Source organism: Dendropsophus ebraccatus, chromosome 3, assembly GCF_027789765.1.
Source record: "Dendropsophus ebraccatus isolate aDenEbr1 chromosome 3, aDenEbr1.pat, whole genome shotgun sequence".
NCBI classification, from domain to species: Eukaryota; Metazoa; Chordata; class Amphibia; order Anura; family Hylidae; genus Dendropsophus; species Dendropsophus ebraccatus.
Genome location: NC_091456.1, coordinates 72652246 through 72670481, shown reverse-complemented (window position 1 = coordinate 72670481; position 18236 = coordinate 72652246). Strand labels below are relative to the sequence as shown.

General features: G+C 47.1%; 3 protein-coding genes across 9 annotated transcripts in view; 1 reads left to right on the top strand and 2 right to left on the bottom strand.

The window, feature by feature from the left end:
• Positions 1 to 4786, bottom strand: part of CAAP1 (caspase activity and apoptosis inhibitor 1) — a 42736-nt gene extending 37950 nt beyond the window's left edge. Inside the window, exon 1 of the mRNA XM_069961995.1 lies at positions 4294 to 4786. Coding sequence (XP_069818096.1) covers positions 4294 to 4407 — 114 coding nt within the window. The 5' untranslated portion in view covers positions 4408 to 4786. The remainder of the gene's footprint in view (positions 1 to 4293) is intronic.
• On the top strand, positions 4327 to 7286 carry GEMIN7 (gem nuclear organelle associated protein 7). 2 transcript variants are annotated; one of them, XM_069961996.1, is made up of 2 exons: positions 4327 to 4838; positions 6818 to 7286. In XM_069961996.1, the coding sequence occupies exons 1-2, from the start codon at positions 4809 to 4811 to the stop codon at positions 7169 to 7171; spliced, it is 384 nt and encodes a 127-aa protein (XP_069818097.1). In that variant the 5' UTR covers positions 4327 to 4808; the 3' UTR covers positions 7172 to 7286. The 2 variants fall into 2 exon arrangements, with proteins under 2 accessions (XP_069818097.1, XP_069818098.1); XM_069961997.1 differs by having other exon boundaries at positions 4333 to 4829.
• A 3147-nt stretch (positions 7287 to 10433) lies between these two features.
• Positions 10434 to 18236, bottom strand: part of PLAA (phospholipase A2 activating protein) — a 54722-nt gene continuing 46919 nt past the window's right edge. For all 6 annotated transcript variants that reach the window (XM_069961989.1, XM_069961988.1, XM_069961991.1 and 3 more), the window contains 3 exons: positions 16483 to 16584; positions 13681 to 13845; positions 10434 to 11159 (listed from right to left, as the gene is read on the bottom strand). In XM_069961989.1, coding sequence (XP_069818090.1) covers positions 10594 to 11159; positions 13681 to 13845; positions 16483 to 16584 — 833 coding nt within the window. In that variant the 3' untranslated portion in view covers positions 10434 to 10593. The remainder of the gene's footprint in view (positions 11160 to 13680; positions 13846 to 16482; positions 16585 to 18236) is intronic.

The window sequence follows — 18236 nt, the reverse complement described above, 5'->3', positions numbered from 1 at the left end:
GACCTGCCCCCGCCCCCTCCACTGAGCGTCCCGCTCTCCTCCCGGCCAGACATGGAGGTCCCGGGTCTGTGGAGGAGGAGGCCGCAGGGGGATGGGGGGGGGGGGGCTCAGTGCAGATCCCCGTTCCCGCTGTATAGCTCCGTGACCCGCAGCGCCGCGATCACCACCTACTGTAGTCCCTGCGGCCCCCTCCTCCACAGACCCGGGACCTCCATGTCTGGCCGGGAGGAGCGCATGTGTGCGGAGGTGAGAGGAGGAGGAGAAGGAGATGTATGTGCCCTCCTGCTCCAATCACCCCCAGCTGCACCAGTCACCCCCCAGTCCCCTCAGAGTCCCCCCCCAGTCCCCTCAGTGTCCCCCCCCAGTCCCCTCAGTGTCCCCCAGTCCCCAAATGCCCTCAGTGTCCCCCCCAGTCCCCAAATCCCCTCAGTGTCCCCCCCAGTCCCCTCAGTGTCCCCCCAGTTCCCCATTCCCTTCAGTGTCCCCCCATCCCCTCAGTGTCCCCCCGTCCCCTCAGTGTCCCCCCCGTCCCCTCAGTGTCCCCCCCAGTCCCCTTCAGTGTCACCCCAGTCGCCTTCAGTGTCCCCCAGTGTCACCCCATTCCCCCTCAGTCTCCCCAGTCACCCCTCATCTATACCTCCACTACTACACCCCTTATCCACTAGACCTCCACTACTACACCCCTTATCCACTAGACCTCCACTACTACACCCTACGTAGATGAAGGCACAAACATGATTTCCTATACTATATGGGGGCTCTGTTACACTGGAAAGCAATACAGTTGTTGTCTGAAATATCATTAAAATAGTATCTGATGCTGCAGGGAGAAAATGTTCTGTGTATTTAGCAAAAAAAGAAAAAAAAAAAAAATCGAGATTTAAATCGAGAATCGTCCAAATTTTTTTAAAAATCGAGATTTTATTTTTTGCCCATATCGCCCAGCCCTAGTTAGAGGCATTCTGCCATTTGGAGAGCCCCTCTGTAAATGACTGACATGAGTGTAGCAGTAGAGACCCCCTTGCTGTATTCGCCAGAGTAGTCTTTAGGTGGCTGCCCACATGTCCGAAAGCTCCCGGTGCAGACAAAATGGTGTAATACACAGAGAGATTTATCTGACAGATTTTTGAAGCCAAAGCCAGAAATGGATTTGAAAAGAGGAGAAATCTCAGTCTTTCCTTTATTACCTGTTCTCTGTTTGAAATCTGTCAGATAAATCTCTCTGTCAAACACAGCCTAATGGTGCGTTTACACAGAGAGATTTATCTGACCAATTTTGGAAGCCAAAGCCAGGAATGGACTTGAAAAGAGGAGAAATCAAAATCTTTCCTATATGGCCTGTTCTCTGTTTATAGTCTGTTCCTGGTTTTGGCTTCAAAAATCTGTCAGATAAATCTGTCTGTGTAAACGCACCATTAGACGTGATAAACATTGCTGCTCAGTATCCTCCAGACAAGAAACTGTCATTTGCGGTGGCTCTTTACTTTGTCTAAAGGCAAGTCCACATTGTATTTGCCCTGTCTGTCCTGTGTTTACATCAGCAACCTGGCAATAAAAAAAGCATCAGTGTACTGCAGCATACAGGCTGTGGGCCCATTGAGTTTAATGAGCAGAACGTAGTCAACTAGTGACATGTCCGTAGCTCGTCCCAATAAGTGGAGACAACTACGCTTTTCAGTCGTGCAAAATAAATGTATACATTCTGAAAATTAGCCGAATGCGTTACCAGGTAAGCCGTTCAATGCACTATACACTGGCATTACTTTTTTTTTTATTGTTAGCTAAAATCCATCTGACCGCTCTAAACTGTATGACACCAAAACAGGTGACCACTGGAGCAGACTAAGCTCTCTGAACAATGGGACAGAATTCCGATTACTCTTTCAAATGCATCACAATGACAGTGTATTAAATTTATTATGTGTTTTAGAGATTTTTGTGCCTGGCATGACAAAGGGATGTGGCTTTGGTATAAAAAAAACAAAAAACAAAAAAACAAATATGATTTTGACAAAACAGGGTTCTCCTAGTCACTAGTGTCATGGAAGTAAAGCTGTGCTCTGGGTGACATGGCACAATATGGCCAAGATTCTTGTGTCAGTATTATGACATACATAGGTGTCAATGAGGCCTTACTGACTCTTACTGTTAATAAATGAATAGACTCCTTTTCACACCTAGAAGCTACACATCTCCCCTCGCAATATGAGACAAGTGGGGGTCCCCCCTCACTCTCCATGTGTGGGCAGTCTGGTAAGCATTGCACTATTACAGGAGGTCCCCTCTGTCTGCAGGATATGATCACTGTGTGCAGTAAGGCATTGTGCAGTCCAGTGGCGTAACTACCATAGAGGCAGGGTAGGCAGCTGCTATGGGGCCCGTGCAGGAGGGGGGGCCCAGGGGAGAAGATAAGACCCATCCTTTCTACTGAATGCCTTATGTACTGCAGTGTGTAAGTGACCTAATGATTACTTACATACTGCAACACAAAAAAGGGATAAAGTGACTGTACCACTAGGCCCAGGCAGAAGCACTGGAGGCGGGCTGACCCACCCTTAGTGGGAGGAAACCCTAGCCCCTCTATGATAGGGTTCCATTGATTCTAATGGAGTCACGTCATGGAGGGGCTGGAGTTTCTTCCCACTAAGGGTGGGTCAGCCTGGGCCTGGTGGTACAGTCACTTTAATAAGCAGAAGACAAAGAGATCTCTGCTTCACTGCACTGATAACCCCTGACCTATCAAGTAGGAAAATGTGCAGAGCTCACTGCAGAGGTCAAGGGTTATCAGTAGTGATGAGCGAATAGTGAGATATTCGAATATTCGATATTCGTATGAATATCCCGCGAATATTCGATCCCATTAAAGGGAACCAATCAGCCCATTTGGGCTGATATGGTTCCCTTGAGCATTGTATAAAGCACCTGCAGCATCACCGTCACGTACCTTCCGCGGCTGCAGCAGGTGCTTTATAACGGAGAAAATGACTTTTATTCCCCGGCTCGTGACTAGATACGAGCGGGGAAGTAGTCATGGTGGGCGGCTCCCCGCTCGTATCTAGTCACTGCGCTCTGCCTGTCAGCGTGCTCAGAGGGGATGATTGACAGGCAGAGAGGTCCGTTACTGGCCTCTCTGCCTGTCAATCATCCCGCCGAGCGCGCTGACAGGCAGAGCGCAGTGACTAGATACGAGTGGGGAGCCGCCCACCATGACTACTTCCCCGCTCGTATCTAGTCACGAGCCGGGGAATAAAAGTCATTTTCTCCGTTATAAAGCACCTGCTGCGGCCGCGGACGGTACGTTCAGGGACCGCTCCAGGTGCTTTATACAATGCTCAAGGAAACCATATCAGCCCAAACGGGCTGATTGGTTCCCTTTAAAGTCTATGGGAACAAGTAATCGATTAGTGAAAAACATCTATTTGACCATTTGGAGGGTGAAACCAGAAGCTGGGGGATTTGAACGCTTATAGAATATTTATCGTATATTCGCGGGATATTCGTATGAATATCGAATACCTCACTATTCGATCGAATATCTATTCGATCGAACAGTATTTGCTCATCACTAGTTATCAGTGCACCAGCTGTAAAACAAATATCTCCTTGTCTTTTGAACTTTGGGTCACTTACACACTGCAGTTCACAAGGGGTTAAGCAAAAGGTGGTCTGCTCCTATACCCATGTATTTAACCATAAGGGCTCCTAATGGGCCCTTAGGCCCCAGTCCCTGAGCAAAGGTAGCGGAATTCTGCAACGGAATTGTCCGCCGCGGAATGCCGTTAGCCTGCCGCTCATAATGGGAGTCTATGGGAGGCGCGCGCTCCTGCTCTGTACGTGCTGAAGAATGAACATGTTCATTCTTTAGCGCGGACAGGGCAGGAGCGCGCGCCTCCCATAGATTCCCATTATGAGCGGGAGGCTAAGGGCATTCCGCGGCGGACAATTCCGTTGCGGAATTCCGCTACCTTTGCTCAGTGGGAACGGGGCCTTATAGTTAGAAACAGTGTACAGACAGAGAAAGCCGCCACTGGCTCTCTGCTCTGCCAGTCACTCTTGTGGCTGCAGGCGGGATTCTGCCTCTTGCCACAAGTGATTTTGTTTTTTGGCCACATCACAGAGACAGTGCTTTGTGTTGTGCATAGGGGAGGGGGCCTTACAGGTTTTGCCCAATGAATCCTAGCTAGGCCCCTGGTGCAGCCTGTTCCCTGACACAGGCCAGTACTGATCCCGGCACACCCAGCTATCACTCTCCCCTAATCCATGGAGGTAAAGAGGGAGTCTAGGGAAGGGCACCTGCTGGCTGGAGTCTGTGCTCCTCCTCTTCCTCTCCACCTGGGAGCCGGTGTCACACGAGGCTGACCTCCTTCTCTTCTTCTTCTCTTTGGAGCTTTTCTTCCCCCCGGTCATGGCTGCAGTGGCCGTCTGATACAGTCCCCAGCTGTGTGCTCTCTATGAGGGCTAAGCCGGGTCTCTGGGGCACCGCGCTCCACACGACAACAACTAAACCATCTGTGTATTCTTCCACCAATCACAGCGCCGCAATGTCATGACCCTAACGAGTTCCCGTACACTGACTCCTACGTAATCAGCGACGCGCGTAACAGAGAAGCCAAGTGAGGGAAGAGTGTGAGGGAAGGCTGCGCGGGAGTACTACGTGATGCAGATTCATATGACCGTATACTGGTTGTTTTTATTCAGGATTCTTGTGCGACTGAAGCAGTAGAGACGTCGGAAAAGCGCCATTTCCGGTGTTCATATAACGCCTTCCAACGCGTCACTAGGCAGACGGGAGGTCACGTGATTCAAGCATGAGCGAAAAGATTGCACGTGTATGTATGGTCAGCGGGCTGTATATAGGCTGTGTACAGGTGTGGTAGAGCGGGCGGGGAAGGAGAGAAACTAGGTACTACTCCCTCTGTCTATCCCGGCACTGGTAATAGGGGGCGCTGTCCTGAGCAGAACTGGCGCGCATGCTAAAGGGAGGTACAACCATGTAGACGCCGGCGGAGATATAGAACTCTTATATGCACATAGCAACCAATCAGAGCTCAGCTGTTATTTGCCAAATTATTCTGGAGACCCCCCCCCTCATACACACAATATTTAAAATATGGGGGGGTCATGTTTATAAAGGGATTCTGTAAATCTATCAGCACCTATGCTGGCTGACTGTAGCTCTAGATATTTGTTTATATGTTAGTTAGCAGGTCTGGTGCTTCAATATCTCCTCTCATGAATAGTATTAAGATGCAACAGCAATAGGAGGTTATATTGGGGCGGCGGTCCAGCCTCCGGTGCGAGTCAGGACAGGGATGGCGGGCCTCCGGTGCGAGTCAGGACAGGGATGGCGGGCCTCCGGTGCGAGTCAGGACAGGGATGGCGGGCCTCCGGTGCGAGTCAGGACAGGGATGGCGGGCCTCCGGTGCGAGTCAGGACAGGGATGGCGGGCCTCCGGTGCGAGTCAGGACAGGGATGGCGGGCCTCCGGTGCGAGTCAGGACAGGGATGGCGGGCCTCCGGTGCGAGTCAGGACAGGGATGGCGGGCCTCCGGTGCGAGTCAGGACAGGGATGGCGGGCCTCCGGTGCGAGTCAGGACAGGGATGGGGGGCCTCCGGTGCGAGTCAGGACAGGGATGGCGGGCCTCCGGTGCGAGTCAGGACAGGGATGGCGGGCCTCCGGTGCGAGTCAGGACAGGGATGGCGGGCCTCCGGTGCGAGTCAGGACAGGGATGGCGGGCCTCCGGTGCGAGTCAGGACAGGGATGGCGGGCCTCCGGTGCGAGTCAGGACAGGGATGGCGGGCCTCCGGTGCGAGTCAGGACAGGGATGGCGGGCCTCCGGTGCGAGTCAGGACAGGGATGGCGGGCCTCCGGTGCGAGTCAGGACAGGGATGGCGGGCCTCCGGTGCGAGTCAGGACAGGGATGGCGGGCCTCCGGTGCGAGTCAGGACAGGGATGGCGGGCCTCCGGTGCGAGTCAGGACAGGGATGGCGGGCCTCCGGTGCGAGTCAGGACAGGGATGGCGGGCCTCCGGTGCGAGTCAGGACAGGGATGGCGGGCCTCCGGTGCGAGTCAGGACAGGGATGGCGGGCCTCCGGTGCGAGTCAGGACAGGGATGGCGGGCCTCCGGTGCGAGTCAGGACAGGGATGGCGGGCCTCCGGTGCGAGTCAGGACAGGGATGGGGGGCCTCCGGTGCGAGTCAGGACAGGGATGGCGGGCCTCCGGTGCGAGTCAGGACAGGGATGGCGGGCCTCCGGTGCGAGTCAGGACAGGGATGGCGGGCCTCCGGTGCGAGTCAGGACAGGGATGGCGGGCCTCCGGTGCGAGTCAGGACAGGGATGGGGGGCCTCCGGTGCGAGTCAGGACAGGGATGGCGGGCCTCCGGTGCGAGTCAGGACAGGGATGGGGGGCCTCCGGTGCGAGTCAGGACAGGGATGGGGGGCCTCCGGTGCGAGTCAGGACAGGGATGGCGGGCCTCCGGTGCGAGTCAGGACAGGGATGGCGGGCCTCCAGTGCACCAGTATCACCTCCCATCGCTGTCGCACCTGATTCTTTCCATGTAAGTCAGGACAGGGATGGCGGGGCTCCAGTGCACCCGACCTGCTGACTAACATGTAGGTCACACCAAAAAAGCACTAAAAGATTTCCACTCTGCAGCCTCCCCCGACTTATGTGGCTGGTGTCGTGTCTGGGCAGTATTGGACAGACTCACAAACTGCAAATATGCATCTATGTGTCTCAGCAATGGGGTACTATGTGTGCCAGATACTTAGTGACACGATTTTCCTACTGTGCTCATTATATATCTTTTACTTTCAGGAGCCCCCACTTCTCCCTCAGGTTCCTATAATCCGCCTTCCTCGGCCTCCATCACCTTCTGGGCGCGGTTTTGATCCATCCTCGCCGAGAGCTTTGGCACATTGTGGCTCTGATGGCCATCAGAAAATTCGGTCTAATCTTCGCCTCCACTTTCTTCGCAGCCTCCTGGCCTCATCAGGGCTTCCAGTCACATTCACACTTTACCAGCGTGTCACGGTTTCTGCTGAGCGCTTTAATGCCTGTGACATAGAGGGACATAACTTCCAAGTCTCCAACTTGCAGACACCTCTTGGTGTGCAGAAGGAAGCACTCATTCGGGGTCCGGATATTATTTCTTACTCCTTTCATCTATAAGGAACTGCTGTTTATTCTTGTTATTACTGCATTTTATGTGCTTGAGCATAATGGGGTTAGGAGTGCTGCTGTATGAATATATGATCCATTGTTATTACACCTATACTGCCAGCTACTAACGGGTTGTGTTTTCTTTTAGCATGGTATAGTTCTGTAAGGAATACTTGTTCCTCCATTGCCAAGGACATCGATAGTACCAATGCTGGATTGTGGTTATACACATAGAAAAGTGCAGTGTGTGCCCCTCTAAGGAGCCTTGTTTACCCCTAAAAGTAATACTAGGAGAGAATACCCCATGGGCACTATATTTGGAAGCTGTGTTTTTGCAGTGTTTGGTGGAGGTATACCAAGGACGTTAAGGTAGTGCACCCTTTATAAATAATAAGTTGGCAAATCGCAAAAGTATACCATACCTTAAAAATAACTTTTGACGTGTCAAAACTTTTGATTATTTAAAGCTTGGGTGTGAAGACTCCCACTGGTCGCTGATGCCAGAAGAAGCGCTCTGCACCTCCTCCCCCCTAGCTTGTGGCAGTCTTAGCAATCGGGGTGGGGTCTGAACATGTTGACTGACTGATCAAAACTTTTGGTGTGTCAATATTTTTTTCCCTCCAGAGTGATAGTGCCTATTCACGCAATTCTTGGAAGATGCGTGAAAGTTGGATAGAGTGCTAGAACTTTTATTCTACAATGAATATGCGTTATAGGTCCATGCATTATTGAGGTTTCCTATGCAGAAGACTTAGGTCTCTGGACCTAGATGGATTGCCCTAACTCGGAAACTGTTACATATAGTTCACCTTATCAGTTGTACACAAGGTGAGGTGTAGGAGTGATTTTTTTTTTTTTTGGCAGAGGAGGGCTTGGTGTTCGGATCTTGTCAATTATCAGTTACTCTTTGCTAACAATAAATCTCATCTGTCCTTTGGTCTATGGTTGTTCTAGGATGTGCTAAAGGTTTTGTCTTCCATTGCATCAATGCTGAAAACTTAATAAGGTATTGTATTGGGTACTGGACAATTAATCAAATTCTGTAAACAATTGCCCAAGCAGTGCAGTACATTTTCTTTTCTCATATTGTAGAATTACTAAGCAGATCCGTCTGTCAGGATATGTGTCACAGATGCAGAGTGTTTGAGTTGTCACCCTTAGGGTACTATTACACCAACAGATCTGACGAAAGATTATCTGCCAAAGATTTGAAGCCAAACCCAGGAACAGACTATAAACAGAGAACAGGTCATAAAGGAAAGACTGGATTTCCCTTCTTTTCAAATCCACTCCTGGGTTTGGCTTCAAATCTTTGGCAGATAATCTTTCGTCAGATCTGTTGGTGTAATAGTACCCTTATTTGATAGACATTAGATCCGGGCAATTAAGAAATAACTGAAACCAAATTTCAATGATGTGACCTTAATAATCATTATCAAGGTTTTATATGTTCAGTTCTTTATGATTTTTATTAAGATAATAGCTGCCCAGCTCTACACTCTTATTGTGCAGCCACATGAGCAGCACTGGATGTAGAAATATTATGCCTTATGCTGCATGGAACGGGCATTCAACTATACATGTGAATAGGATCTTGCCAACTGGGTATAACATATGTGTTCAATTAGGCAACTCCAGCCCACATTCTTCTATTACGGGGCATGGAACGGGCATGCCATTGTTTACTACATTAGGCTAGTCCAAATCATTCATTTAGGGAATTATGATTTGTTGCAGATGTTTCTTTGACTGAAAGTTAGGTCTATATATCCGACTGACAATGTTTCTGCAGATGAATTGGGAGGGTTACAGAAAATTCTGCAACAAATTGTGTGTGTACATATATATCTACCAACCCTTCACTGTATCCCCATATGACAATAGGCATGGCATAGCATTGATCAGTGTAATAGGCGATCTGCTCATTGAGCCTGCCTTTGCAGGCTCAGTGAGCAGATCGCCGATCGGACCGCACGGAGGAAGGTAAGAGACTTCCGGTGGTCCGATACATCAATCGGGACCTCCACAGTCACACTGCGGGACTCCCTTTGTCACTTAAACACCGCGTTTAAGGGGTTAATGACACTGCAGCCTGTCATTAACGGTGCGCGCTACATAGCAGGAGAAACACCCTGGACACTTGCGCCTAGGGTCGTCTGGTGACAGACTTCCATGGCATAACTGTACGTCCAGGGTTGTCTAGGGGTTAAGAGCATTGCTTTGGTTTAAGAGCTCCCTGTACTGGGTGGGAGGGCAAGTGAGGTCTACAGCCCTGTACTTTGACCCAGGAAGTCTCCCTCACCTTCCAAATCATAGCAGATCCACTTCAGGCTGGGGCTTGCATTAGTGGACAGGACTGTGGAGGTAATCTCTCCATAGTTGTAACCCCTCTCTCCCCAGAGTGCTGCATGTATGTGCCCACATAAGCCCTGCTTATTCCTTCATACTCCCTGCAGTCTGTCAGTCCTTGTGCTTCCCATTCTCCATTGCTGCTATAATGTGCCTGCATTTACACTCAGCCATTCACACTGGTGTATAGAAAAGTTTCTTTCACTGTCCTCCTGCACAGCTCTGTGATTCTCACTTCCTGATTGGTCCATGTTGAACACACACCTCTTCCCCATTGTGATCATGTGACCACACAGACCTCTGACAGCCCTGCTTCCCTATTCTAGCCTGTTGTACCACACTACTACATTATGGGAATCTGCAGTTCCATCCTGTGTCTACAAACTGCTGCTGTTTTTTAGGTTTATGCACTTACTAAACATTATACTCCACATGCTGATTGTTATACTGTACAATAACATATCACATTCAGCTGTTTCTAAATGTTTGTTTCATTTGTTTTACATGTTCAGAATTTAAAAAAAAAATACTTTTTTGGTTGTGGAACCAATTGTCTGCATTTCAGTGATTTCTTATGGGAAGTTTTGCTTTGGTTTAAGAGTGGATTTGGATAACAAGCACGGTCGTAATCCAAGGCACCACTGTATTTGTAATCAATTTCCTCCCTGACGGATTTTATAATTCGCCAAACTTCTCCTTTAAGACATCACCCCTGTGTACAAAACTTTAAAGTTGATGACTTTGGTATCTACCCCCTTTTTTGTGTGTGACAAATAAACATTAATCCAAATGTACTAACATTTCCTGTTTTTGAGTAACCCTTTAATATACTGCCTCTCACATCATACATAAATGTATTTGCTTTCTTAATTTGTCATTGTAAAAGATCAAAATGTAATACAGGACAAAAAACAGCTAACAATTTCAGTGCAAAAATTTATTTAACTCAATTAAGATTTTAAAGAGAAGAAACTTTCAGCATTCAGTCCACAGCATTCAGTGTATTCATGGTATGTTATGTAGAAAAAAAAACTGCTGCAGAAATATGCATTTTTTCCACTGATGGTAAAGGAGGGAAAAAGTTAAAGAGTATTTAAAAGCAGCCTGCAGCACTCGATCACTTTGACTGGTTCCGTTACAGACATATATTTCTTAATCTGAGAATCAACTCCCAGGGACTTGGCTAACTGCACGGCATTGGAATCATCGCTGATCAGTGTCCCAAGGGCCACAAGAAGTCTAAACGCAGCTTCGAGGTCTTGTACAACTTCCAGAACAGTACTGATAGCTGACAGGCATTGGGCTTTCCCTTCTAAGTCACTTAATCTATGTAAACAGGTGGCATAGTTGAGGATGAGTGTGGCCAGAGCAGTATGGACATTCTTATTGGAAACAGATTTTAGTTCAATGGACTTTGTTATTACAGCGTCTCTCTGTGACATCATAAGCTTTGCACCTGCCTCAACTGAAAAGCAATTGCATAATGTCCGAAGAGCAAGCAGCTGGTTGGCTGGTTTGCCACCGGGCCGCATTATTTGGAAGAGGTAGTTGGTGAATGTACTTCCTTCTCTTTCACTGCAGAACATTTCATTGACCGTAGGATTTTTGACAGCTAAACGAAGAATATCTAATGCAGGGAAAACAATATCTGGAGTGGAGAGAAAAGAGAAACTGGTTTGATTTATGTAAAAGGCAAAAGTTTTATGCATTTGAATTGATACATATAGGCAGCTAGATAACTGACTCAGTGGCTCAGCTTTCAGTTGACTGTCAATAAAGCAGTGATATGGATGGAAGGGGGAGCAAAGAGATATTCCAGCCCTCAGCACTTCAAAAGCCTTTGACACTTTGTACTTGAGAATACTAGAAGCACAGTCCGATATCCCTAACACACCTTTGGCTGTCCAGGCATGATGTAAATGATTAAGCAACAGCTGGAAGGCCAAGGGTCCCTTATCTCTGCCCAAACAACTATCTAACAGTGTCCGCATTATGGAACCTGAACTGCAGCTGATAGATTCACTTTAATATATTTATAAATAACCTTGTAAAATATATTTCTGGGGAAATTATACAAAACTGTGTAAAGTAGTTAAAGGCATATTGTGGAGAGTAATAATCTTTGCTTATAACGTCCCCATCTTTATAACCTTCAAAATCAATAGGGGATGTGAAATACAGCACGTCTGCAATTTATATGAATCATTATTTTTTTTTTTTATATATCATCACGCTTTATAACTAGGCTATACTTACTTGTATCCAGGTCCAGTTTCCTAAAGGCAGTTTTTTTAGTCCTGTGCTGGTTTAAAAAAGTACAGTGTGTCACAGCTAAATGCGTCCATCAATCACATGACTAAATTCTCTGTGAGCATGCAGATTACCAGGACTTCCTGTGTTTGGCCTCATGTTTTTAACCAGCACAAGACTAAAAAGCTGCCTTCTGGAGATTGGACCTGGATACAAGTAAAGGCCCTATTACACAAAATGATTATCTGCCTGTGTAATTGAAGGCAATGATCAGCCGACATGAATGTTGGCTAATCGTTGCTGTCTTTTGTCTTTTAACATGTTGAAAGACAAACGACTAATATAGCAACAATCTGCTGCCCTTGCCCTGTGGAATAGGAGCGGCGGCAGCTTACCGCTGCTACCTTAAGCGATCACCCAACACGTGTAATAGTGCTGGCAGCTAGCGGGGAACAAGGAGCACCCTTAGCCTAGTGTCCCTAAGCAGATACAACCTATTATGCAGTTCATCAGGGGGGCCTGCAGGTGCCAGCGATTTCAGCCTTCTGCCTGCCTGACACCGTTCACCCATCCCATGCTTGCTGCTTCTGCAGGTGGAGTGCCAGCACACCTTGCATTCACCCAAAGAATTTGTTAGACATGAAACCCACTCCCTTCTCCGTCCTCACCTTCCTGGGGGGGTTGTGGGGTAGTTTCAGCGCAGGCGAGCAGAAAGCTTTATCAAACGTCTGCTTGCGGGAAAAGCCCTTTAAAGGGACTCTGTCACCTCCAGTCCACCACCCTCAAAACCCTAAACTAAAGTCATCTGTAAGAGCCAGTTCACATGGAGTAAAACTGGCAGAATTCCGTGGTGGAGAGTTTCGCCAGCCTCCATGTCATACTGGCTATCTATGCAAGGCTCGCGCGCCTCCTCTCTCCGTTTGGAACAATTGACATGTCAATTCTTCTGCACGGAGAGAGGAGGCACGCAAGCCTCCCATAGACTGGCAGTATGACATGGAGGCTGGCGGAATTCTCCACCACGGAATTTCGCCAGTTTTACTCCATGTAAACTGGCCCAAAGAAGGATAAAGGATGCGGATTCCAAATCTGTAATTTGTATCTTTCTACTCCTTTATATTTGCCTGTTGTAAGCCTACAAATTGGGCATGTTGATGCATAGCGATGACTTAGCTCAAGAATATAATAAAGAGGACTACTCAGATGCCTTTATTTATGGTCTTATAGCAAAGGGATACAAAAACATAGAAAGATAAAAGTTGCAGATATAGAATCAGCATTGTATACGCTACTGAGGTATAATCTATTAGGAGTAGGTGACAATCCCTTTAAGCTGCTCCCAAAACAAATAAGATCATGGGATGCAGACCAGACATGGCATATTGTGTACACATTGGGGCACAAGAATGAAATAGTAGAGCTTGAGCAGTTTCAAAGGGGGCAACCACTGTAAAGAATGGGTGGACTACAGTACCCAGTGAGATCAAATTAGGGTAAAAAAAAAAAATGATTGAGAAAGGGGACATGCAATACAAAGATCTATAGCAAAGGGATATCCTTTAAAGATGCCTACAGTACAAGTGGATTCTTTACTGTAAGGGCCAGTTCACGCGGAACAAAAGCGTCGGAATTCCGTGGCGGACAATTGTACCCTAATAAAAAAAAGGGGGCTGGCTGGATGATTTTCTGTATTGCTATAATAATGCAGGGTATATAGTTACTAGAGCCTTCAATCTGTTTGCCAGGTCAGGGAGGAATGTTTTCCATAAAGATGAGGAAAACTGGCTTCTACCTCATGGGGGGTTTTGTCTTTAGGCGAATAGTCTGGATGAACTGGATTATTATGGATTATTTCCAGGGATTTAAACAAGAAGAAACATTTTACTGCAGTTTAAATCCTGGGAACAGAACTATCATACCTTCAGGCCATTTGACTGCTCTCCACAACGTGTCAACTTGTTGAGCGGTGACAGTTTCTCTTGAGGTATTAACAACTAAGGACAGCAGTTTGTCAAGTCTGATTAAGTCATCCTCGGGCAATCTCTTTTCTTCAGGAGCAGATTCATTCAGTTCTTTCATTTTACCTATTTGCAATAAAAGACAAGTAACAATATAACTGATGCATGTAAATGATCTGCTTAAGGCTATGCTCACACATTTGTTTTCAGACGTATTTGTGGGCAACCGTCATTTAATGGCCGTATTTTGACAATTAAGCCCGTTTGAACAGGTGCTCATTTGAGTGCTGGACAATACCGCAGTACCCTGCTGTGGCTCTACAAATTGTAAGGCATTTTTAAAGGGGTAGTGCGGCGGTAAAGAATTATTGACAGAATAACACACATTACAAGGTTATACAACTTTGTAATGTATGTTATATCTGTGAATGGCCCCCTTCCCCGTGTCCCACCACCCCCACCCGTGTACCCGAAAGTGTGGTGCGCTATACATACCTGTTACGTGCCGACTCGTCTCCGATCTTCAGTCTGCGATGTCGTCTTCGGACGGCCGGGCCGAATTCCTCCGAGCGTCCTGAGTGCCGGCCTCCCTCTTCAGCGTCATCAGATGCTCAGCCGCGATTGGCTGAGCACAGTTTGGTTCAGCCAATCGCGGCTGAGCAGCTGATGACGCGGCCGCATCATCGGCTGCTCAGCCACGACTGGCTGAGCACAGTTATGCTCAGCCAATCGCGGCTGAGCAGCTGATGACACTGAAGAGGGCGGCCGGCACTCAGGACGCTCGGAGGGATTCGGCCCGGCCGTCCGAAGACGACATCGCAGACTAAAGATCGGAGACGAGTCGGCAAGTGACAGGTATGTATAGCGCACTACACTTCCGGGTACACGGGTGGGGGTGGTGGGACAAGGGGAAGGGGGCCATTCACAGACATAACATACATTACAAAGTTGTATGACTTTGTAATGTGTGTTATTCTGTCAATAATTCTTTACCGCCGCACTACCCCTTTAAGTATGTATGAACTTACATGGTATGAACTTACATTACTTATGTGGTAAGCTTTAAGAGGCTGAAGCACTTGAATGAGAACAAAGGCTTTCCAAGCAGCTGACTGTCAGGGGTCAGGACTTTGTTTGTCCTTGTAGACAACTTCAAGCCCATAGTCTGCCAGTGGCAGGTCACTGGCTTAGGTGGGCATAATCAACTCAACATGCTAGAATTCACTGTCTTGCAGACTGGCAATCTGCTGCCTCCAATTTGAGCAGAGCTTTCCTGACTGACTGAGACCAGAATAGGATATCCTAAGGGTCCATTTACACAAAGATTATCTGACAGATTATCTGCCAAAGATTTGAAGCCAAAGCCAGGAACGGATTTGAAAAGAGGAGAAATATCAGTTTTTTATGATCTGATCTCTGTTTATAGTCTGTTCCTGGCTTTGGCTTCAAAATCTTTGGCAAATAATCTGTCAGATAATCTTTCTTTGTAAATGGACGCTAAGCTGCACTGATGGTTATGAGCTTTGGAGTGAGTAAAGTGAGGACGGATGTAGTACGGAGGAGGGGCCGGGGGGCACCACCAATAATGGTAAACAATGAAGAGGCAGCACGGGCTTGGTTAGGCTTTCTGCTTGGGGGCACTTTGGGGAATACATAGAACCACCATTATTATTATTAGAGGTACTATTGGGGACCACTTGGCGAGACAATTATTTTGAAGGGCACTATGCTTGATACATACAATTCTGTGGGCACCATGTGGCCATTATTGCTGATAAGGGCAATATCTGCTGAGCACAATTAAGTTTGGATGGGTCTGTTACTGTTGGGGCACTATCTGCTTGGTAGGGTTATTTTGGGGGGCATTGTGTAGGGAACTAATTACTCTCAGGTACACTGTCAGTATACGCATCTTGGGGAAACTATAAGTGGCACTATTATTTTTGGGGTTATGGTAGTATTTAATCTGTCATGATGCATTTGGGAGCACTGGAAAGCACAATATTAGGGGTAGCAGTGGGGTGACATTGTTAAGGCACCAGAGTTGTGGGGAAGATGATGGAAAGGTGAGAAAGGTAAGATGTCCAAACAGAAAACTCTGCAATAAAATGAGATGACACTGGAAAAGGCATCATCGAAATCTGGGCCGAACAGAGAAGAGGAGAAAGGAGAACATCTACATCATGTCACCTGTGAGCCGCAGGATTTAACTGTTGTCTGTTTAGCCTGTGATTGCATTCTTCCTTATGTACTGAATTTTGTTTAAAATTTAATATCCTTCAAGAAACAGTTTTTAAGCCTTTAACCCTTGCAACATCCTTAATATCAAACACCATTCTCCCTAAGGTAATGTAAAAACTTGGAACCATCCTAAGTACATCCTACAGTACATCCTCGGTGCCTGTGCAATCATTTTGATGCAATAGTAACACAATTAAGAAACTGACCTTACTCAAGTATTTCCATCTTGTAAAGATGGCTTTGTGGTGGGCCGCTGCAGGTGGTCATGAAACCAAAACACACAATTTCCATAACTCCCCTTGACTTTAATTGGAGATGTGTAAGTGTTACGCTGTTGGTGCAACTCCCTTTAAGTCAAGGGGCATTACACACATTAGGCAACTCCAAAGCATTAGCTGTTGTTGGCTTTCCAACCACTTCCAGCAGCCACAAAATGGCTGGAGGGGGCCAAAAAAGTCTTTTTTACAGGATGGGAAAACTAATATTAACATAGAAAAAAATTTTAAAATCATAAATACTCACCCAAAATCTGTGCTGGGCTTGCTTGATCAAATGTGAGAGGCTCCTTCTTAGGAAAGTAAGTGTTTGGAATCTGTGCAGCAACTGATCTGTAGGCATTTTTTCCTGCAAAGATCAATACGCCTGATGTAAGTCACATTTTTGTGATAGACCATGGACATAATTGTCAACTATTTTATCCATAATTTAGTGCTCTGGATGGTTAAACTGCAACAAGAACTCTGTTCTCCCAGCCTATACAGTCTGATAACACCATGGTTATTTTCAATAGATCTAAGGGCCTACACTATGGAATCGGCGCTGAAATTCCATGCCGAACCCCCACGCACATACTCTGCGCCAAATCCTGCCTGCTATCTGATTGAACGAGAGGGCTCGCGCACCTCCGCTCTCCACGCAAAGAATTGACAAGTCAATTCTTTGAGCAGAGGCACGCGAGCCCTCCCATTCAGACAGCAGACAGCAGGCAGGACTTGGCGCCGATTTCGTAGTGTGAATGGTTCCCTTATAGAGGACCCCTGGCCTGTTCTGACCTGTTTAGTAAATATTACTTATATTCCACAGTAGGACATACTTCCCCACTTCAAATAACTAGCTAGTGCTATGATAAGTGCTAGGGGGCAAAAAAGGATGGGTATAACTCAGCACAAACTAACAACAAAACCTACAAATTTATACAGCTGAAAACCCAAGTAAATCTATATAAAATCACTTTTTATTAGTCTTTCATTAAAATACAACATAATGGTAAGAAAAAAATCAGAACTGGATTGGCAGAGCACATGGGCGACTATCTGGTAAACAGCAATAATATAGTATATTACAGGTAAAGGAAGTTACATCCTGGGGGCAAACGTCATACAGCCTCCCATTCATATAAACCAAAAAGAAAAAACTGGTAACATCAAAAAGACATACGTATTAGTATACAATGTTCAATACCTCATGAATGTCAGTACACAGAAGCCCAGTGCAATGCACCCCGACGTACATTTCGGCTGAACGCCTCGATAAAGGCGTTCAGCCGAAACATACGTCGGGGCGCATTGCACTGGGCTTTCAGGTAATTCCACTCCTGGTTCTGGCTAGAAATTATGACCAAAATGCTGTGTGTGAACTCAGCATCACACAGCTCACACAATTGTGGGAAGATTCCTAGAGGAGAAGTCCGGCCTCCAGTGTTGTTTTTTTTTTTTTTTTCAAGGCAGAGGCATGGGGGAAAGTAACAAAGGGTTTTAACTTGCCCCTCCCCATGCCTCTTTAGGTCCAGATTGCTGCTTCAGGACCCCTGGAGCTGCACACGTCACAACAGCTGATGGACTGGCCGCTCAGCCAGTCAGTGACTGGGGCTGGACGAGGCTCCAGGCACTGATTGGCTGAACGGCCTGTCCATCAGTCATCACAACTTGGGAGAAAGTGCCCTCTGTCAGGGGTCCTGAGGCCGGTCCCTCCACTCATCACGAGCACAAAGAGGTAAGCAATACTTCACTGTTAGGGTACTATTAGATGGGCCGATGGGGGCCCTATAATAACAGTAAACGTGTGCCGATCTGCTAAATTGGCGCTCATTTAGTGGGCCTATTACATGGCCCGATAATAGTTTAACAAGGGCTTCATGGACATCGTAAAATCGCCTGGACTATTGATTTCTGCAAAAAAAAAATTTCACGACAGTGACTCTTTAACCTTTGAGGACCAGGCCCAAAATGACCCAGTGGACCGCGCAAATCTTTGCAATTTAGTTTTTTCCTCCTCCT

Bases quoted from the DNA above. Each gene is read 5' to 3' on its own strand.
- GEMIN7 (XM_069961996.1), top strand. From the start codon at position 4,809: ATGAGCGAAAAGATTGCACGTGTATGTATG. The intron at 4,839-6,817 runs GTCAGCGGGCTG...TTTTACTTTCAG, and splicing joins AGATTGCACGTGTATGTATG to GAGCCCCCACTTCTCCCTCA.